Source organism: Marmota monax, unplaced genomic scaffold, assembly GCF_021218885.2.
Source record: "Marmota monax isolate L192 unplaced genomic scaffold, Marmota_monax_Labrador192_F-V1.1 WCK01_AAM20220418_F8-fsc00038, whole genome shotgun sequence".
In the NCBI taxonomy this organism is placed as follows: domain Eukaryota; kingdom Metazoa; phylum Chordata; class Mammalia; order Rodentia; family Sciuridae; genus Marmota; species Marmota monax.
In genome coordinates this window covers 8,628,568-8,651,906 of record NW_026692498.1, presented here as the reverse complement: position 1 = coordinate 8,651,906, position 23,339 = coordinate 8,628,568, and the positions used below count along the sequence as shown (strand labels likewise).

Here is a 23,339-nt window from a genome sequence, read left to right as displayed (position 1 = left end):
AATCAGGGCTGGGGTTGTAACTCAGTGATAGAGCACCCTTGGGTTTAATACCTAGTACAGGGGTGGGGGGAGAAGAAAAAACATTATCTACCCCAAACAGTAAGATAGGAAATCATTATTAAGGAACATGATTTAAATTATTTTTGTAAAATAAAATAAATTATTTTTGCATATAGAAGTCATTTTTAAGAATATTTAATAAACTGTTTGATGTTGTTCAGGCAGTTATGGTACTCAGTAATGGACTCATTGGTACTCTGAGAATAGGGCTTCTTCTGACCTAACCTTGCAGTTTTTACCTTGTTCTACACCTAATTCATAACTTTTGGAGTGCTAGAGTTCAAGGAAGATAGGAGAAAAGCAAGAATTGATAAACTGACAAGTTTGTGTCCTACCAGAGCATAGAACATTTTTACCATGTCTTTTTATTTTTCTAGTAATGATGCATTCTTTTATCAGCATTCATTTCAGTGCCATTTCATTTTCATTTCATGGTGCACTGCTACCACTGCCACTGACATTATTTTCCTTAGTGATTCGGCTTATGACTTTCCTTCCCTCTCGTTTTTTTAAGAATATTTTTTAGTTGTCAATGGATCTTTATTTTATTTATTTGTATGTGCTGCTGAGAATCAAACCTAGTGCCAGGCAAATGCTCTACCACTGAGCCATAATCCCAGCCCCTCCTCCCCACTTTTTAATTCCATAAATGCAAGGTTTTGTTTTTGTTTTTTCCTGTTTTGTTCACTGTTTTAAAGGCAGTCACTAAAACATTGTCTAGTACATGGTGGGCACTCAATAAATACTTGTTGAATTATAACTAATTTACTTTTCTTACTTTCATCTGTAAGATGACAGTTCATCTGAAATTTCCATTTCTGTAAAACATATAAGTTGAGCCACCCCTGTAGGGTAGAATCAGTTTTGCTCACCTCAAAGTTTCATTCCTGTCTGAAGGGAGGACTCCTAGGCAGTTTTACTTTAACCCTGATTTGGTCCATGAATGTTTTCTGATAGAAACAATGACCATGACGTCCAAAAACAATTTTTTTAAAATATTTATTTTTTAGTTATAGGTAGATGCAATATCTTTTTTATTTTTATGTGGTGCTAAGGATTGAACCCAGTGATTCTGCTTATTACTTTCCTTCCCTCTCCTTTTTTTAAAAATATTTTTTAGTTGTCAGTGGATCTTTATTTTATTTATTTGTATGTGCTGCTGAGAATCGAACCCAGTGCCAGGCAAGTGCTCTACTCCTGAGCCACAACTCAGACCCTGTAAGATGACAGTTCAATGCCTACCTCACGCATGGTAGGCGAGCACTCTTCCTCTGAGCCACAACCCCAGTCCCCCAATAATAATTTATGACCCAGTTTTCAGAATATTTCTGATTTAAATGTGGTTGATAATACTTAAAACTTCAGCTTTTGGGACTTTTTAATGCACAATGCTGGGCTTCATTTATCGTATACTCTTAATCCTGTCATGCTAAATATTGGGACTGTGTTTCTTACATTAGAACTAAATCTGAATTATAATTTACTTCAAATATTTTCTGTCCTAGCAGTACAGTTTTACAACCAAAGTTCAGCAATTTTTCATCTATAAAGACTCTTTTTTCTAATACCCAGATTATAGTTTTACTGAGCTATTTATCATTCTAAAGCTATTGATCTGAGCCATAGCTCAGGTCCTGTTTCATCAAATATCAGTGATATGTCAAAGTAAGGGAACTCTATATAGCATTTGGAAACATTTTTATAGTAGTAGAATTTATTTATTGTAAGATTTATTTTCAATTTAATAAGTTTGAGGTCAGAACTTTGCTTTTATCTAATATGATTATTCGGGTTCTCACATGAAAAAGAGAACATTAGCTAAATAATGGTCACCCAAAAGAATTTCTCTTTGATGTTTTCCCAATTCTTCATTCATGCTCAAGGCATTGCTGTTCTGAGCCTACTTAGATTTCATATGCTGAATCTTTAATTCATTTATTTGGAATTGTTTATCTAAGACCTACTTTGTTCCAGCTCCGGTTATATAACATATATAACAGAGTGCATGAAAGACAGACAGTGCCTTCCCTTGCGATGGTTGTTTTTATCTTTTTCTGAAATAAAAACTTGCTAGATTTGAAAGTTAGGAAACAATGTGGTAAATTAATGGCTAGTGGTATTAATAACTGTTAAAAAATGCACCAATAATAGAAATAATGCATTCTTAAGAGAGAGAGAGAATTTTAATATTTATTTTTTAGTTTTTGGTGGACACAACATCTTTGTTTGTATGTGGTGCTGAGGATCGAACCCGGGCCGCACGCATGCCAGGCGAGCACGCTACCGCTTGAGCCACATCCCCAGCCCCTTATTGGTGCATTTTACAATTATATATAATAGTAGGATTTGTACATGCACACAGTAAAACAGTATAACTTGGTCAGTTTCATTCTCCAATACACCACTTTTATTTTAAAAGGAATTCTGGATGGAGTTAACTCTGTCTTAACCAAAGAAACCAATTGGCACTGTTGAATTTTGCTTAAAATGGCAAGTTGGTACAAGAGATTTGGGAGCAAGCTATTCATACACAGGACAGAGCTTTCTTGGGGGTAGAATAGAATAATTTTAATCTCATTTTCAGGTTCAGGAAAGGGATGCTATCTCTCTTAAAGATCAAAAAGAAATATGAGGATGGGCACGGTGGCACATGCCTGTAATCCCAGTGATTTGGGAGGCTGAGGCAGGAGGATTTCGAGTTCAAAGCCAGCTTCAGCAACTTGGCATGACACTGCTACTTAGCAACTCGGCAAGACCCTGTCTCTAAATAAAATACAAAAAAGGGATGAGGATATGTGGTCCAGTGGTTAAATGCCCCTGGGTTCAATTTTCGGTACCAAAAAAAAGGAACTCTGACCATTCTTTTTTCCTTCTCAGATTGTGGGAATGTAACAGTGGATTTATAGAGGCAGTGTGATTTTAAATTGTTCAGCTTACACATAAAAGTATTTCAGGGGCTGGGGTTGTGGCTCAGTGGTAGAGTGCTTGCCTCGCAGCTATGAGACACTGGGTTTGATCCTCAGCACCACATAAAAATAAGTAAAATAAAGATTTTTTTTTTTTAAGTATTTCAGTGCTTCAGAGCATTAAGGTATTTGTTTTGTATTGATTGTGTTGCTTCTGTTGTGTAACCCACAAAAAGAAAAAAACTACCCCAAATTTTCCAATACTATCACCCTTCTTTATGTTTCACTTTTTCAGGGGGAAAAGTAAACTAATTAAAAATTTTTTGTTGTGGAAATTTTTTGTCATTTGCAGTTTTTAGCATGTTATGGCTTTCCTGTTTCCATGTTGGCAATTTTATGCATGTCTTGTAAGATAACTGTTGATCATTGCTTTGTTACATATTTGTGTGTGTTTGTATAAATATATATGTACACACACACACACCCCGTGTGTGTATATGTGTGTGTTTGTGTATAATTTAAAAATAAAAAGCATGCTGCTTGGCCTGACTAGCTAATGTGTGATTGTACCTGGTAAACAATTTTTTTCTTTCAAATTTTGACCATAGTGGAATTGAGCTCTCTTTGCTCTGATGAGCCACCTTCAGAAATTATGACTTCCTCCTTTCTTTCATCCTCTGAAACACTTAACTCTGACCCTGCAACACTACAAGGAGAAAAAAATGAAGTGTTAGGCAGCCAGCCTGTTATAGCCAAAGAAGGAAAAGATCACTTGGCTCTTCTACTGCATATGAAAAAGATGGAAAAGCCTCAGGGGACCTGCAAAGACAGAGCAGACTCTCCAGTTTCTCTTGCAGCAGGAAGAGTTCCTTGTAATCAACCTTCCATTCCAGCCAGTTTCCCAGAGCATCCTGCTTTTCTCCTAAAGGAAGCCTGTCAAGTAGAAGAGCAAATAAATAAAGATCAACACTCCAAGAACTCAAATCAGGTACTGAATAGGGAGGATAAAACTGCATTGGATGTTGATGACAGGTTCACTTTGCCAGTTGCCCAGAAACTACCCACTGAGCAGTCTAGTGAAGAAGGCACTAGAACATATTCCTTGTCCCCCTCTGAAGTTTCAGGTGGTGGTATTATAGAAAAAGATTCCCCTGAATCACCATTTGAAGTAATTATTGACAAAGCAGCATTTGACAGAGAATTTAAAGATTCATATAAGGAGAGCGCAAATGATTTGGGTGGCTGGGCAGTGTACACTGATATAGAATCATCTGCAGACATGTCAGAGACTAATGACAAAGTGTTTCCACTGAGAAATAGAGAGACAGGGCGTTACCCATCCTCTGCATTACTCACTAGACAGTTTTCACACACAACTGCAGCATTGGAAGAGGTGTCTAGATGTGTGAATGATATACATAACTTTACTAATGAAATATTGACTTGGGACTTGGTTCCCCAAGTGAAACAACAGACTGATAAATCTTCTGACTACCCCACAAAAAGTGCAGGACTTGACAGGAGTGAATATCATTCAGAAATCCCAGTTGTAAATCTTAGGACAAACACTTACCAGAAAATTCCTGCATGTTCTATCAATGAGAGCACATCTATCACCAAAATCACAGGTGATTGGGAAGACACATCTCTCCCACAAGAAAATGCTATCATTGGAAAACCTGTAAGTGACCATCTCATTTCCACAAAAGAAGTCAATGTCAAAGATGTACAAGGTGATAAACAGAAACAAGATGACATACTTCCAGAGTTGCCTGGATCTCCATGTGAGAAACATGTCTCTTTGGGTTCTGGAGTGGCCACAGTGAAAGTGGTTTTACCTGATGACATCCTGAAGGATGAAACAAACTGGCAGATCTCTGTGCCAGAAGAAATCACAGAGGCAGATAGTTCTGGTGAGTCTGATGACACAGTAATAGAGGACATCACAGCAGAGAGATCATTTGAAAATAGGATTCACACTGAAAAACCTTTCTCTGTTCCAAATGCTGTTGTAAGAACAAATGAAATCAAAGAGACTCCCGGTTGTAAGGTAGAAAGTACAACATCTAAAAGCACTGAAGAGCTGGTCAGGGAGCCACATCAAACTCAGTCTGGTAGTCTTGGAAGGAGACCAGTTGGTGAGGCAGTGTGTTCACCAATACCTGATATGAATGTTGTGTTGGAAGATGTAAGAGAGTCCAGTGCTGTGAGTGAAGGTGCTCCTGAAAAGCCCATTACAACTGAGAACCCAAAACTTCCTTCAACAGCACCTCCAAATGTTTTTAGTGAGACAGAATTCTCATTAAATGTGACAGCTTCTGCCACGTTGGAGTCATTATATGGAAATCATATTAGAGACATAGATGATTCCTCCCCAGAGGACTTGATGGCAGCCTTAACAGAAACCAGAGAGAAAGGAATACTAGGTAAAGAGGAAGGAACTGATTCTGAAGCATTGTCACAGAAGCCAGCTTCTCCTGTAGAAGTCTCATCTGAGAGTGAGTCAAATAGTTCAAGCAAAAACAGTGCAAAATGCAAAGAAACAAATGGAAGTGACTTTCTGGATGGTTTTACTACCTGTGGGACTCCAGTGGTATCTCTTGACTTAGAACAGGAGCAGCTCACAATCAGAGCCCTGAAAGAGTTAGGTGAAAGGCAGGGTGAGGAGCTACCTTCTGTGCAGGGTGAAGAATCTCCTTCTGAAGAAAGACTCAAGCAGACATTTGCTCCAGAACCTTGGCCACAGAGATCAGATGACATCCTAGAACATACAGATGTTAAGACTGGCTCTGATCTTGGGATTTCCAAAAAGCCCACTATTATCAAAGAAACTAGGGTAGATATTATTTCCAGCCTTAGCAAGACTGAACTGGTAAACAAGCATGTCCTACCAAGACTTCTGACAGACTTCTCAGGTAACCATTTATATTAGAAATATTGCATGTGATTAATTCAGCTGTGATTGATTACTTATCAGAGTGCCTTTTCTTAGTCTCTGGTTTATGCCTATAGAATTATAGCTGGGATACCACACCCTGTATGGTGGGGGAAGGCAAAGTGTTTTTGTTTTTGTCTTTTATGATCACTTGATTTGATTTCCCTATACCAGTATTCCCTGAAGCAGTAAACCACTTTGTAAAATTAATTTTCCCTGAAAGAAATGTCTTAATATTTCAATTATATTTCAGGGTCCTTCTTTCCTTTTAGGTTAGCCTGAAGGTGAATACTGCTTTTAAGGATAGCATTACATTGATCTGGCTAAGCACTTGCCTGGCATGCAGAAGGCCCTGGGTTTGATCCCCATACTGCCAGGAAAAAAATCATCATGTTCTAATTTATTTACAAAATAATTTTTAAATCTCCGTAACAATTACACTGCTGGGCACTTGGGTTTTTTTGATAGAGACCTTGTGAAATCTACTTAGCAATCAAAGATAAAGGAATTCCTGTTGGGAAAGACAGTAAATGAAAGTTTTAATTAATTTAGTCATATACCACAGAGATTTAATGCTCTGAAAGTAGGTAATCAGTATTAAAATACTCTTTTGCAGTAATACTTAAGAGAACTTTGTGAATTCTTGTACTTTGGACTTTAATATTCTTCAGGCCACAACTCATTAGATGGTACCAGAAGCCCTTCCTCTTATCTCATATTTGAAATCATCCATTTCCTCATAATTATTGGCTTTCATTTAGATTACTTCAAGTGCTGTCTCTTCTAGGGTCACAAAGAGACAAAAAATAAGGCTATTTAAAGCCCTTCGTAAATGGTCCCTGACCTCCAATCTAATACCCCAATTCTATTCTAACTGTATACATACTGTTAGATGCAACCTAGGGATCTGTGGTTTCAGAATATTTTTGATAATAGACCCTTTTTTCCAGATGAAATCATACATAGAGTTATAATGCTGCAAAAATATTAGGATAAATGTACTTATATTTGATTACATTTTTAACTTTTTATAAATGTATTTCCTTACTGAAGATCATAGACAGATTACTTAATCTTTCTAAATTTTATTTTCAACTTTTAGATACCGGGAATTAACCCAGGGGTGCTTTGCCACTTTGCCACTGAGCTACATTCCCAGCCCTTTTTATTTTTTATTTTGAGATGGGCTATTACTAGTTGCTGAGGATCTCCCTACATGACTGAGGTTGACCCCAAACTTGTAGTCCTCCCGTCTCAGCCTCCCAAGTCACTGGGATTACAGATATGTGCCACCATGATTGTGTTAATCCACGATGCAAAGAAAAGACCACTGAACTCCAATTTTGAATTAAACTAAAGCAAGCTTATATTTGTGTACACAGGAAGTGGCCAGGACTGTCTCTCCGAAAACCTTGGGCTAGAGATCAGTACCCCAGCTGTCTAGGAACACAGTTTCATAGCACAAAAAATCACAAAGGGGGATGTCTTGAGAACCTACAGATAACAGGATTTTGACAAGCATAATACAAAGGCAGATAGTAGGTTAATGATCTACATGGCTTAACATTTCAAGGTAGGGTATAAAGTTAGATCCATCAGAATTTATGAAGTGCCATTGAGGTTTCAGAGAGGGTTGTTACTTGGTCAGGGAAAGCCAGGCATGGTTGAGTTCAAGGCATGGGCAGGAATTCCAAACAAGTTTAGAGATCGCAATAATTTATAGTAAAACAGAAATTAACTTTTTATGACTTTGTGACGAGATGGCTCCCAGTCTTAAAATGGAATAAGACTGGGTTCATCACTTGGCCTAAATTTTAAATATTAAAATTGAGAGAATGATCATACTTAATCCTATAATGCTACTTATTATAAGGGTTGAATGTGAAAAACGCAGGCATTGTATTCTCTAGTATATAGTGAATATTCAGTCAGATAGGGCACCACACATGGGTCCTGGTACATAATGTGTACTGGATAATTATTTCTTGAGTTATCAGTACATCAAGGTTTTGTTTTTATTTTTGTTTTGTGGTACTGGGCATTGAACCCAGGAGTTCTCTAGTTACCCTGAGCTACATCTAGCCCTTTTTCTTTTTTTTTTTTTTTGGCGGGTGAGGGGTTACCATGGATTGAACTCAGGGGCACTTGACCACTAAGCCACATCTACACACTATTTTGTATTCTATTTATAGACAGGGTCTCACTGAGTTATTCAGCACCTAACTTTCACTGAGGCTGGCTTTGAACTTGTGATCCTCCTGCCTCAGCCTCGAAAACTCTGGGATTACAGGAGCTGCCCCCGGCTGGACTTGAAATTTTCAATTTTTTTATATATATTTTTTAGTTTTGGGGCTGGGGATATAGCTCAGTTGGTAGAGTGCTTGCCTCACATGCACAAGGCCCTGGGTTCAATCCACAGTGCCACACAAAAAACAGAATTTTTTTTTAATTGTTGATGGGCCTTTATTATATTTTTATTTATACATGGTGCTGAGACTTGAACCCCGTGCTTCACACATGTTAGGCAAGTACTCTACCACTGAACCACAACCCCAGCCTCTGGACTTGAATTGGTTTTTTGCGGGGTGGGTACTGGGTACTGAATTTGGGGGCACTCAGCCACTGAGCCACATCCCCAGCCCTATTTTGTATTTAATTTAGAGACAGGGTCTCACTGAGTTGCTTAGCGCCTCGCCATTGCTGAGGCTGGCTTTGAACTCATGATTCTCCTGTCTCAGCCTCCCAAGCCACTGGGATTACAGGCCTAGATCATCATGGGGCTTGTTTTGTTTTGGGGGTGCTGGGAATTGAACCCTGGGCCTCACATGTATTAAGTGAATGCTCTATGTCTTAACCACACCCCCAGTCCTTGAGGTTTTAGAGTAAACCCCAAATTTTAAATAATTCAGAATAGCAGTATACTCTAGTAATTGACTACTGTTGAACTTAAAGAATGCTAGTTTAGCCTGGCATGGTGACGCAAGCCTGGAATCCCAGCAATTCAGAAGGTTGAATTAGGAGGATCACAAGTTCAAAGCCAGCCTCAGCATAATCAACTGAGAGAGACCCTCCCAAAATAAAACATAAAAAGGGCTGGGTATGGCCCACTGGTTAAGTGCCCCTGGGTTCAATCCCCAGGATCAAAAAAAAAAAAAAAAGGAGTGCTAGTTTATAATATTGTTAAATTTGGATTAAGGAACATCTGGTTCTAATTCATGCTTTATTGTGCTTAGAAGAGGCCTGAGTTTCTTTACATGTAAAATGAGGATGTTGAAGTAGATGGTCTTCAATTATTTCAATAAGGATTGTCTGACTCTGAACATTGTAGATTTTTTCCTGTGTGGTTGTTGTTGTAATTATTACATGTGGTTACTTTTGAGTGATGAGGCTACAGAAATTAGGCTACAAAAACTCCAGTGTCTAATTCTGGCACTTTCATGTATAAGTGTGGTCTCGGACAATTGCTTTAACTGGTTTAGCATCTTCCTTTGTTAATAGGGTGATGGTAATTACTTTGCCATGCTTTATGTGTTGTTGTAAATAAAGAACTGTGCAAATATTAGAAATGATTAGTAATTTGCAACTGAGTTGTTTAATCTATGAGAAATGAAAAGGGCTTTGGAAAATTCATCGTATTTATCACTGATCAAATTCTGTGATTAGTAGATATTTTTAGATGACAAATAAGACTGATATAATTAGAGCTGAAAGGTCTTCCTTTGCATGTTTAAAAATTGAAAGCCTTGTTAAATTATGAATAAATCTATAAAATATAAACTATTTCAGTAAAATGTATTATCTTCTATAGTCTTTCTTAAAATAAAAACAGTTCTTTAATTATGTTCTAAAGTTGCTGGGCAGAAATATACCAAAGAAATAATGAAAAATTATTATTATATACCAGTTTATAATGAGGCATTTACGATATTATAGTTAGTTGCTCAGTAATTATGGTATGATATTCTCTAACAATTTATAGGGGGTGGAATTAGATCCCTTCTTCATATACTTATTTTGGTAAAGATAGTTTTTGCTTTGGGGTATCCAGATTGGCAAGAATTGCAAGGAAACAGGCTTGGTGATGGTGTATTATACACTGCTAACCTTTCTGAGAGGCGGTTAGGTAATTTGTAATAAAAACCTATCGTAGCAATTTATTTTATTCCTTGCATTTCTCCCTTTCCTGCTGCCCAGTTAGGCCCCAGAGAGTCATAGGACATGTGATCATCTGGTTTGTGCCCCATGGGACTTGGAGGAGGGTGCCCTCTCTTTAGATTCTGGTGTAAGCTCATCTGCCTCAATTTCTCTTGTGGGGGCTACACAATGAGAGCAAGGCCTCAGCTCAGGATGGAGGTGGGAGAGGGAGAGCTTGGAGTAGGGTAGGGGCGGCACTGGTTCACAGTGGGGGCTCTATATGGAGAATTTGTGATTTCCCCCTCTCTAAGATTGGCCCAACCAATGGGAATTGGTGACTGTGTACAGATTCCAAAGAGACCTGTGTTGATGGCCTAATGTGATATTTGAAGGGTAGATGCCTTTATATCCTCTTCAAATAGAACTCTTAAAATATGGGAATGATAGTGATAGAGTAGATGAGCTAATAGCAGAGAGGAACAAGAACCCAAAAGAATCTCATTTTTCCCCAAACAAATAATCCCTATAAATACATTCACTCTAAAAAGAGGAAGTCTTTGGGTCTGGGGTGAGATTGGATGTGAGTTTCAGTTTTCTGTGGGGAAAGTCCACTGTTGTCTGCCCACCTCAGCTGCCTTTTCAGGTATGCCTTTTCTATGCCCCACCCTGGCATAGAAAGATGGAGGAATGTGAGCACATGTGATTGGAGTGCCCCTAGACCTGCTGCTCCTCTCTTGCTTTATGCAGACCCTGGTCCACCTGCCTGGCTGAACTCTGCACTGTAAACCCTCTGCAGATAGATGACAGAGTGAAGTTAACCTTGCAGGCCAGCCAATAGTGACTGGCTTAGAATCAGCCAACCAGGATATCCACAGCCCAGCTACTGATGGCTAGGTGGCTTGGGTACATGTCTGCCAGCCTGGAATTGCTGGAACCCATTATTTCCTGCCACAGCCCACAGGACTTGCAGAACTGGAATTGGACTTCATTTTAGTTAGCTTTTCATGATTGTGACAAAAAAAACCTGACAAGAACAACTTAGAGAAGGAATAGCTTATTTTGGCTGACAGTTTTAGAGGTTCATTTCATGGTAGGCTAATTCCCTAGCTCTGGGCCTAAGGTCAGATCGAACACATGGTAGAAAGGTGTGGCAGAGGAAAGCTGCTCAGTTCATGACATCCAGGAAGCAGAAAACCCTAGCAATTTATTCTAAGAAAAGAAATTTATATGCAAAAATAACTACAAAGATGATTATTGTGGCACTGATTATTGGTGGTGGCACATCTCAATGTCTTTTTTATTTATTTATTTATTTTTTAGTTGTTGATGGACGTTTATTTATTTATATGTGGTGCTGAGAATCGAACTCAGTGCCTCATGCATGCTCTGCAAGCACGCTACCACTGAGCCACAACCCCAGCCCCCCATCTCAATGTCTTTAACAATTGGTTGAGTACATATGACATACCTAAGCAACAGAATATTTATTGTACAGTCATTGAAGTTGTTATAGGTGTTTGTTTTTAAGAAACAGAAAAAATACAGAAAAGTACGAAGATGAACGCGTGTCTCTACTCATAGAATTAACTTCTATTAATTGTTAACATGGGTGGTCTTATTTTTTTCCTAACTAAAATGCCCTTTGATTGCTACCTGACCCACTAAATTCTTCCCCTCACTTCCTAAGAGGTAACAGCCATCATGAATCTGGTACATCTTTGTATTTTTGTTTTTAAATATTATTATAGTTGAGTATTTTGCATTGAGCACGTAGCCGTTTTTATGACAGGATGCATGCTTAAAGTAGAAAACAAGTGAGTTACAAAACAAAGTATACAGAAGGATCCCTATTTTGGTATCATTAAAAGTGAATTTATGGGCTGGGGATGTGGCTCAAGCAGTAACACGCTCGCCTGGCATGTGCAGGGTGCTGGGTTCAATCCTCAGCACCACATAAAAACAAAATAAAGATGTTGTGTCCACCGAAAGCTAAAAAATAAAATATTAAAAAAATTCTCATTCATTCTCTCTCTCAAAAAAAAAAATAGTGAATTTATATACCCCCACACATAGTGAATCTCTCAAGTTTGTTGTTCTTGTGTGTCTGTTTTGTTTACCTACATTCTTAGCCCCTAAAGTAATTTTTTAAAACAGATCACAATGTTTTTTTTTCTTTTATTATGGTCTAGTAGGCTTCTATTGGATGCAACCTTTCTTCATATAATTATACACTCTGCTTAAAAAACAAAGGTCGAAGACAATGGAGAATGAAAGAAGCAAGCAGATACTGAGAGAGTTGACAGTTGTAAGAAGAGACAACATGGAATTCATTTGCAGTTTTTACTGCTTTTAGCCAGAAGACAGGTTGAAGAAGTTGGCACCTGATCAGTTGCCTAAAACTTTCACAGAAAGTTACCTGAGGATGGAATTTGGGTCAGCCGCAACAAGTCAAGCACTAGATAATGAAGGGAGAAGGAATCCTGGAAAGGAAAGATGTAGACAATGAAAGCCTAAGATTCTATGCATAAGATGAACTCTGTGTATAACCTCTGTTTAATCCCTGAACCACGCATATACTCAAGATTCCAGGCAGACCAGCTAAAAGTAAAAAAACCAAACTGAGGTTTGAGGTACTACTTATTAGACCATAGTTTGCAATTTGGGTTTAACCAAATTTAATTGCATACTAAAACAAAAATATTAATATTCTCCAGAAGAATAAAAACAGTAGAAAGTAAGTAAATGAAAAAATTCCAAAAAAAAAAAAAAAAATATATATATATATATATATATATATATATACACACACACACTATGCTGTCAACAAGCACAAGAAACAAGGGTATTACCAGAAATAAAAATAAGACATGTTTTGGTAAAAGACAGCAGGAAATCTTGACAGTCATAAATTTATATGTTTCAAAATACGTGAAGTAATAGTCAACAGAAATAAAGGGGAGAAGTGGGCAATTCTGTACTCATTATTGGAGATCTTTTTTTTGTTTGTTTTGTTTTGTTTTTTTGGTACTGGGGATTGTACTCAGGGACAATCAACCACTGAGCCACATCTCCAGCCCCATTTTTTGGTATTTTATTTAGAGACAGGGTCTCACTGAGTTGCTTAGTGCCTTGCTTTCTATTTATTTATCTATTTCTCTATCTATCTATTTATTTATTTATTTATTTTAGTTGTAGTTGGACACGATATTTATTTATTTTTATGTGGTGCTGAGGATCAAACCCAAGGCGCATACATGCTAGGCAAGTACTCTACCGCTGAGCCACAACCCCAGCCCCCATAGTGCCTTGCTTTTGATGAGACTGGCTTTGAACTCATGATTCTCTTGTCTCAGCCTCCCACACTGATTACAAGCTTGTGCCACCACGCCTGGCTGGAGATTTAATACCTCTTTCTCAGTGATCAATAACCAATTAGACACACATTTCTGAACAATATGATCAACCACTTTGACCTAGGTGATATTTATAGAACACCCTGCTACCCTACAAATTGCAGAGTAAACTTCCTACCAGTAAATAAAGTATACATTCAACATTATAGACAACTGGCGAGGTCATAAAAAATTCTCTCAATTTCAAAGGAATTTATTATCTATTTTAGTGCTGGGGATTGAACCCAGAGGCATTTTACCACCAAGCCACATCCCCAGTCTTTTGTGTGTGTGTGTGTGGTGCTGGGGATTGAACCCTTGGCCTTGTGAATTCAAGGCAAGCACTCTACCTACTGAGCTATATCCCCAGCCCTCCCAGTCTTCTTTATTTTTTATTTTGAGACCCTAATTTGTTAGGGTCTCACTAAAGTTGCTGAACTTGGCCTTGAACTTGGGATCCTTCCGCCCTCTGCCTCCTGAGTCACTAAGATTACAGTAGTGCACTACCATGTCCTGCTCTAAGGAATGTATATCATATAGAGTATATTCTAAGACCATAATGAAACAGATGTTAGAATAATGAAAATAAGTTATTTAGGAAAATTCTCAAATATTTGGGAATTAAATAAGACACTTTTACATGATCTATAAATAAGGAAAAAATCATTAAAAAATTGAAATATTTTAAACTGACAATGAAAATAAAAACATCAGACTTGGACAATACAGTGCCAAGAAACTTATAGTTCTAAATAATCAGAGAAGAAAAAAAATCAAAGATCTAAGGTTTCAACTGGAGAAGCTAGTGAAAGGAGAACAAAACAAAACCCGAATAAGTAGAAGAAATGAAATAAAGGTAAGAGCAGAAATTAATAGAATTTAGAAAGATGGGGAATAGCTGGGCATAGTAATACAGACCATAAATCCCAGTAACTCAGGAGGCTGAGGCAGGAGGATTGCAAGTTAAAGGCCAGCCTCAGTAATTTAGCGACACCCTGTGTCAAAATGAAAAAATAAAAAGGGCAAGAGATGAGGCTCACTGGCAAAGTGCCCCTGGCTTTGATACCCAATACTATTAAAAAAAAATGGCTAATTATGGCTGGAGGGTGGTGGGCTCAGTGATAGAGCATTTACTTAGCATGTAAAAGACTGAGGAGCAGGGCGAGGTGGCATATGCCTGTAATCCCAGCAGCTCCGGAGGTGGAGGCAAGAGTATTGCAAGTTCAAAGCCAGCCTCAGCAATTTAGCAAGGCTCTGAGCAACTCAGTGAAACCCTGTCTCTCATAAAATACAAAATAGAGCTAGGGATGTGGCTCAGTGGTAAAGCTCTCTGGGGTTCAATCCCAAAAACCAAACAAAGGAGAATATACTTATGACTTTAGGATAGTCAGAGGTTTCATCGGTCACAGAATGCATTAAGCATAAAATTAATCAGACTTAAAATTTGTTCAATAAAAAGCACCATTCATTTGGGAGAAAATACTGGCAAAATGTATTTAATGAAGAACTAGTATCTATGAAATAATTTTTTAAAAAGGACAAGCCAATAAAAGAAGTTGGACAGAACAGCTTATGACACTTCATAAGTTATGCAAATGACCAAAATCCAGCCAGGTGCAGTGGCACTCGCCTGTAATCCCAGCATCTTGGGAGGCTGAGGCAGAAGGATCCAAGTTCAAAGCCAGCCTCAACAACAGTGAGGCTCTAAGCAATTCAGACCCTGTCTCTAAATAAAATACAAAATAGGGCTGTGGATGTGGCTCAGTGGTTGAGTGCCCCTGAGTTTAATTCCTGGTACTCTCACCACCACCCCCAAAAAAATTACTAGTAATCCAATGTAAATGTGTTCAACATAATGAATCTTCACATAATTAAAATAAGATGCCACTACCCATCCATCCAGGTGGCTAAAGATTGACAACACCTAATGGTGGCAAAGTTATAGAGTAACTATTGCTAAGAACGTATAGTACAATACTTAGAAAACTTAACACACACCTCCTCTCTGATTCAGCAACTCAACTGCAGAGAGAGAAAACATGTATTCACAAATACTTGTAAGTATTCATAGCGGTTTTATTCGTAATGACCCCATTGAAAATAGCCAACAGCCTATCAACAAAGTATAAATAACCTGTGATATAGCTGTTGTTTTGACACTTTTCATCAGTATAGATTAATAAAATATTATAGCCAGTGAAAGAAGCAGTAGAAAAAGAATACAAGCCAGACATATTAGTGCATGTCTGTAATTCCAGCAGCTAGGGAGGCTGAGGCAGGAGGATTTTGAGTTCAAAGTCAGCCTCAGCAACTTAGTGAAGTCCTAAGCAACTTGATGAGACCCTGTCTCTAAATAAAATACAAGAGAGGGCTGGGATGTAGCTCAGTGGTTAAGCGTCCCTAGGTTTAGTCCCCAGGACCGGGAAAAAAAAAAAAAAAGAAGGGCTGTAGCTCTGTGGTAGAGTGCCTACCTTGCATGTGTGAGACACTGGGTTCGATCCTCAGCACCACGTAAAAATAAAGTATGTGTGAGGTTCTGGATTTGATCCCTATCATCATCAAAATAAATAAAAATGTACATATATGTATAAGAATACCTACTTCTTAGTTCCATGTGTATGAAACTGTAGAAGCAGCAAAATGGGGGGTGGGCGGGACACTGCTGCTTCTTGGGTATTGACTGTTATGTCCATCAGTTTTCCATTACTGTAACAAATACCTGAACTAATCAACTCATAAACAGAAAAGGCTTAATCTGACTCACAGTTTTAGAGATTTCAATCCATGGTGGGTTGTCCTTGGTGTTCTTGGACCTGTGGGGGCATATCATGGCAAGTAGCATGTGATGGAGGAGAGTTGCTCACCTCTTGGCCAGGACATGCAGCAACACGCCCTGTCACATAAAATTGTTAGGTTTCACCACCTCTCAATACTGCTCCTCTGGGAATCAAGCCTTCAACACATGGGTCTTTGTGGGATACCAGATATTACAAAAACTATAGCAACTAGAATGGAGCATTTGGGAACATTTTTTGGGTATAGTAATATTCCATAGACTTACAGGATTATATAGGTGTGTGCACATCTTCAGACTCAGTGACTATATTGTATATTTCATTGTAAGTAAAATTCATATCTAAAGAAAAATGCCAAACTAATTTTGAACTTTAGAAATGATATATAGCCAGGAGCAGTGGTATATGCCTATAATCCTAGCAGCTCTGGAGGCCGAGGCAGGAGGATCGTGAGTTCAAAGCCAGCCTTAGCAACAATGAGGCACTAAGCAACTCATTGAGACCCTGTCTCTAAATAGAATACAGAATAGGGCTGGGGATTTGGCTCAGTGGTTGAGTGTCCCTAAATTCAATCCCTGGTACAAAAAAGAAAGAAAAAAAAAAAAGATATGCAAGCTGAAGTAGATTTTCTACTATCGGTAATTTACTTGGAAATGCATTTTTTTAAAAACATGCATGAATAGAAAGGTCAGGTCCATAAGTTTTCAATTCTGTGAATATTTCAATGAGATTGACACAGGTGCAGGGCTGGGGATGTGGCTCAAGTGGTAGCGCGCTCGCCTGGCATGCTTGCGGCCCCGGTTCAATCCTCAGCACCACATACAAATAAAGATGTTGTGTCCACCGAGAACTAAAAAATAAATATTAAAAATTTCTCTCTCTCTCTCTTTCTCTAAAAAAAAAAAGAAAAAAGAAATTGACACAGGTGCATTAAAATTGGTTAGAAATCATAATCTAGAGCTTTAATATATAGTATTGCATTAATACTATGATGTAATTATATTTTATTATCATGTTATATACTAGCTTTTTATAAATGTTCCATATCTGGTCATGGAACAAAATAGTTAATAAATGGTGTTAGGTTGCACAACAATATGAAAAAACAATACTTTGGCCAAGATGATACATTTTATGATATGCATATTTTACCAGAGTAACAAAAATAATAGGAATGTAATTCAGTGATGGAGCATTAGCCTAGCATGCATAAGGCCCTGGGGTTTGATCCCAGCACTGCAAAAAAGAAATACAAAGATAAGATGTTAATTGTAAAATCCAGATGAGTCTATGGATGTTCACTCTAAACTCTTCTCAAATTTGCTATATGCTTGGGGAAAATAAAACAGAGGTGGGGAAGCTGTCCCAGTTATAATCAGATCCCCATGTTTCTCATGGTGGAAATACTTGGTAGAGCTGCTAGGGAAATAGAATAAGATCTCAGAACTCAGTATGTGCTTCAGCCTCCCAAGTAACTGGGATTATGAGCATGCACCACTGTGCCAGGCTAGAATCATTTTATGATCAAGGGACAATGTCAGGGAAGCTGAGTTTTCTTTGATATGTGAGATTTATTAATCAGTGTTACTGTCACATATTGTTATAGTCTGAAGCTCTATCCCATCCACATTAGTTTACAAACTGCCAAAGAAGCACATGTGGTCAGATGTCGTGGGGCACACCTATAACTTTGCAGGACAAGCCCCAGCAACTTAGCAAGGCCCTATCTCAAAAGAAAGAGCTGGGGATGTGACTCAGTGGTAAAGCATCTCTGGGTTAAATACCCAGCACTCATAAAAAGAAGCATGTGTCCAAGTGTGTCAAACCATAGAAGAAATATGTTGACATAACCTCACTAGAATAGAAAGCTGAATTAGAAGTAATTAGGTGAGGGGCTGGGTGTGTGTGTCAGAACACATGACTAAGCACATGTGAAGCCCTGGGTTCTGTCCCCAGTACAAGAAGGTGGAGGGGTGGGGACATTAAACTACTTACTAAATTTGATTGATCTTTCACAGTTGTTAGCAATTAACTAGTGTTTTCCATTAGCTTCTGGAAGTTTAAATCTGTATTGAGTTTGTTGTTCCCTACACACACATACCACCACCACTTCATACCAGAGATTGAATCAGGGATACTTAATCATTGAGCTACATCCCCCAACTCTTTTTATGTTTCATTTTTGAGACAGGAGCTTGCTAAGTTCTCCAAACTGGCCTTGCTTGAAATCCTTCTGCCTCAGCCTCCTGAGTAGCTGAGGTGGCTGGCATGGGCTACCACAGTAGCTGTACTGTTTGAATTTGTAAATTGTATAGTTGTCCAACATATACAAAAACCTGCCAGTCTTAATGGGTGGGGGGATAGAAAACTAAGATTAGTGTTGTGTTTTATCCATTCCATCTTGATTGAGCATTGCATTTGTTATCTTTATTCTTTAGATAAACTAAGGACAGAAGTTCACATTTTCAGATCCACCCGGCTATCCAGTTGGGGAGGAGTAGTCAATGCCATTTTGTTTTCTGTGCTTTATAAATCTGAAATTGAGGGCAAAGGCGATGTTAGGTTATTTTAGTGAACGAAAAACTATTTTTTCTGAGTCTGAGAGAATGTTAGTTGAAAGGGTTTCCTACAAATTTCTTTGGCCTGCTGCCGACTTTTCTGCGGCCAAAGGCATGTGTGTCTGTATTTGACAGTGGCAGCTTTGTCTTCCTTCAATGATTCTTCTGTGCCATTTTCAGGGGAATTTCTTTGGTTAAGGCAATCTGTAGCAGAGCAGACTATTAACCCATTTCAGTGGCCACAAAATTTGAATCTAAAATTTACAAACATCATCTGCTCTCTTTTACAATTTACAAACATCATCTGCTCTCTATCAAAAAGAGAAATAATCCATGTGGAAATGCACGTCTTTTTCTTTACATAAATTGTTCTTTTTTTTTTAAGTGCCTATTCACTCTTATTTGTTTATTTATTTATTTTTCAGTGCTGGGATGGAACCCAGGGCTTTATGTATTCTAGGCAAGCACTCTATCATTAAGGTACATCCCCCAGCTCAGGAAGTTGAGGCAGGAGGATCACAAGTTCAAAGCCAGCCTCAGCAATTTAGTTAGGCCCTAAGCAACTTAGACCCTGTGTCAAAACAAAAAGGGTTGGGGATGTGACTCAGTGGTTAAGCACCCCTGAGTTCAATCCCTGGTACCAGTAAATAAATTAATAAGCTACATTTCTGGCTTTCTCCTACATTAATGAACAGTTTTTCCTTTTGTGATCATAAAGTCTGGCACTTTTTTTCCATTTAATTATTTCACATGTTTAAATTTTCTTAGGTGTGTTACATATTGTTATATTTTGAAAAACTGTTGCAAGAAAAATAAACTGTACAGGTCCTTGAATTTTGTTCTTTTAAAATGACGTTAAAGTGGATTGACTACTAAACCTTGAAATTTCTTTCACACTTATTCCTTTTCAGAATAAGTGTTTGAACAGCCTTTCTTTTCTACTGAAGTGTGTACTTGGGAAATTAAATTGAGTTGACCTTTGGGAATGAGTGAACTTTGAATCAAACCAAGATCTTTCCCCAAATTGAGTAACAGAGTAAATGGGTAAGGAGTCAACAAGGTTCACTGCTGTTCCTGCTGAAAACCACTTAGGCTCATGTTTTTCCTTAGCCTGAGATTACCATGGTGTGTGCACATGCCCTCTTTTGGTGTATTATGGGTACTGCACCTGACATCCTTAAATAACATGGGCATTTTTAATTTTTAAATAACATGGGTTGGGCTGGGGATGTGGCTCAAGCGGTAGCGCGCTCGCCTGGCATGCGTGCGGCCCTGGTTCGATCCTCAGCACCACATACAAACAAAGACGTTGTGTCTGCCGAAAACTAAAAAATAAACATTAAAAAATTCTCTCCCTCCCTCCCTCCCTCCCTCCCTCCTTCCTTCTCCTCTCTCTTTAAAAAAAAAAAATTAAATAACATGGGCATTTTTAATTTTTGCAATAAAAATAATAGGACTGCCAAACCATGGTGGCACATGCCTGTAATCCCAGCAACTTTGTAGGCTGAGTCAGGAAGATCACAAGTTCAAAGCCAGCCTCAGCAACTTAGCAAGACCCTAAGCAATTTAGTGACACCCTGTTGCTAAATAAAAAGTAAGAAGGCCTGGGGATGTGGTTCACTGGTTAAGTGCCTCTGGTTCAATCTGTGGTTTAAAAAAAAAAAAAGTAATATGACCATATTATAGAAGACTTGGAAAATAAAAAGAAGGAATTGCTGGGTGTGGTGGCACACACCTGTAATCCCAGCAGCTCAGGAGGCTAAGGCAGGAAGATCGTGAGTTCAAAGCCAGCCTCAGCAAAAGCGGAGCACTAAGCAGCTCAGTGAGGAATTATTTATAATCCCACCATCAATAGAAACACTCTTGGTTGTTACTGCCATTCTTTTTCAGAAGCTTCATTGCCACAAGCAAAATAATTTGATGATTTGATTTTAAGAGGCCTTTAAAGTAGGTTCAAATAATAAAAAGATTTTGCACAGCACAATAATTTGTCACAAGATTTTAAACATTGACATAGCTAGAAAAAAATTCTTTCAAATGAAAATAAAATTTAGGTAACATGATATTAAAGATAAAGTTATAATCTAAAAGGTAAAGAGACACTGGCTTTGATTTTTTTGAAAATTTTTGGCCTGTTTTTCCAGTACCCAATGGAAGTCATGGGGGCCAGTTCTCTTTAGGACTTTTGGAAGAGATTAGCCAAAAAAGTTTTTTCATTGTGTCTCCACAAGATTGTATACTAGTGGAACAGAAGATTCTTAGCCCATCAACTCTCAGTGGTTGTCTTCTGTTTCAGAGTAGCCAAGATACACTCAATTCACCCAGTGAAAAGGACATTCCATGTCTGTACCAGAGGTTCTCTTGAGCAGTGGTTCTCTACTTGAGGCATCAGAATCTCTAGGGAAGTGGTACAGGCCTGTATTCCCAGCACTTGGGAGACTGAGGCAGGAGGATCTCAAGTTTGAGGTCAGTCTAGGCAACATAGGGAGATCCTGTCTCCAAAAATAAAAGGGGTTAAGGGCATAGCTCAATAGTAAAGCACCTCTGGGCTCAAACTCCCATAATACAAAAAATTAAAAAATAAGAAAGAATCTTTAGAGAAGCAACTGTTTGTTTGCAGCATGGAAAAAGGTCATGTTTTGAACCTCCCTAGAGTCGGGGCCCACTTCCCATCTTGCAGTCTGTTTCTCTTCTCACATTCAAGTGAGAGCCACAGGGGTGGTACAATATCCTCTAAGTAGTCTGCTTGTATGAATTAAATTATAGTCACTGGGGCTGGGGCTCAGTGGTACAGTGCTTGTCTAGCATGTGTGAAGCACTGGGTTTGATTCTCAGCACCACATATAAGTAAATAAAGGTCCATCAACAACTAATAAAATCTTTTTTAAAAATTATAGTCATAAAAATGTTTAAGGATCTTCTATGAAAATTAATCAAAATTAAGATCTTTATTTTCCTATGTAAATTCAAGAAGGTAGACTTTCTGTGTCCCTGTTGTTAAATTGAAGGAGATGAAAGAGGAGTAAGAATGAGCCCTGTTTCCGTATTTCGATCTTGGGTTAATAGGTATATTTGTGAGTGGTTGGTAGAACTCCCCTCCCCCTCCTGGTACTGGGGGTTGAATTTAAGGCCTGGCATATTTGTTTATTTTGATGTTGCTAGGGGTGAAACCCAGAGCCTCACACATGTTCTACCATTGAGTTATATTCCCCCAGCCCTCTAATTGTTCTTTTTAGTTTCCTAAGGTTGAAGCCAATACCACTGGTTTGCTTCTTTAATACAGGCACGTTCGTGGTGTCATTATTCCTCTACTGCTTTAGAGTAGCTACTTTTATAGCTGTATCCCACAACTATTAATGTGTTTTCATTCTCATTCAATTCAAAATATTTTATTTTCGTGTTGATTTCTTGTTTGACTCATGGGTTGTTTAGAAATGTGGTATTTAGTTTATAGATATTGAGGATTGTCTGGGTATTTTATATGATTATCTTGTAATTAGCATAATTAACTTGAGGGCTGCAAGTGAAGCCAAGTGGTAGAGCATGCACAGGGCCCTGGTTCCATCCCCCAACCTCATGCAGAAAAGTGACTTGAATCCTTTTAGGTTTATTGGGATTATTTGATGGTTCAGGATTTCGTTCATATAAATGTTGGTAAATGTTTCATGCATATGTGTATATTCTGCTTTGGTTGAATAGGGTGTTCTATAATGTCAGGAAGGTCAAATTGGTTGACAGTGTTATTCGAGTCTTCTGTATTTTCATTGGCTTTCCACTTGTTCTACCAATTATGGAGAAAGTGGGATTGAAATCTGTCTATAATTGTGGATTTATTTCACTTTTTAAATATACATAAGTCAAGAATTTAAGTTCATTCATTCAATGTGTATAATTCAGGCTCACTGGTTCTCCCCCACGCCCCAGTGGTGCTGGAGATTGAACCCAGGACCTTGTGAATATGAGGCAAGCCCTCTACCAACTGAGCTATATCCCCAGCCCCTCAGTGGTTTTTATATGGCTTTTACTACAGGTTTGTGTAACCATTACAACAGTCTAATTTTTTATGATTTTAGTCCCCCTGAAAAAGAAACCCAGGAAACTGTGACAAGCGTATGTGATTCCATCTGCTTGGGAGGCTAAGGCAGGAGGATCACTTGAGCCCAGAGTTCAAGGCCAGCCTGGGCAACATAGTGAGACCCCATTTCTTTAAAAGAAAGGGGAAGGGCATGTGGAGGGCTTAGCTCCTTGGAAGAGCACTTGCCTAGCACATGCAAGGCTCTGGGGGTTCCATCCCCAGGCCCTAAAAAACTAAAAAGGAATAAAGGAAAAGAAACCCTATACCCAGGAGCTGGGTTATGGTTCAGTGGTAGAGCACTTGTCTAGCACATGTGAGGCACTGGGTTTGATCCTCAACACAAGAAAAAAAGAAAGAGAGGGAGGGAAGGGAGGAAGGAAGGAAGAAAGAAAGGTGTTGTGTCTATCTATAACTAAAAATATTTTAATTACTTTTTTTAAATTAAAAATTTAAAAAAAAAAAAAACATGTATTCATTACCAGTT

At 38.3% G+C, this 23,339-nt stretch overlaps 1 protein-coding gene across 3 annotated transcripts in view; it reads left to right on the top strand.

Annotated features, from left to right (window-relative positions):
* Rtn3 (reticulon 3) overlaps window positions 1-23,339 on the top strand; it is a 63,963-nt gene that overhangs the window by 24,275 nt on the left and 16,349 nt on the right. The window contains exon 3 of one of the 3 annotated variants that reach the window (XM_058579538.1): window positions 3,575-5,881. The exons of the other annotated variants lie outside the window; for them this stretch is intronic. Coding sequence (XP_058435521.1) covers window positions 3,575-5,881 — 2,307 coding nt within the window. The remainder of the gene's footprint in view (window positions 1-3,574; window positions 5,882-23,339) is intronic. 3 annotated transcript variants of the gene reach the window in all.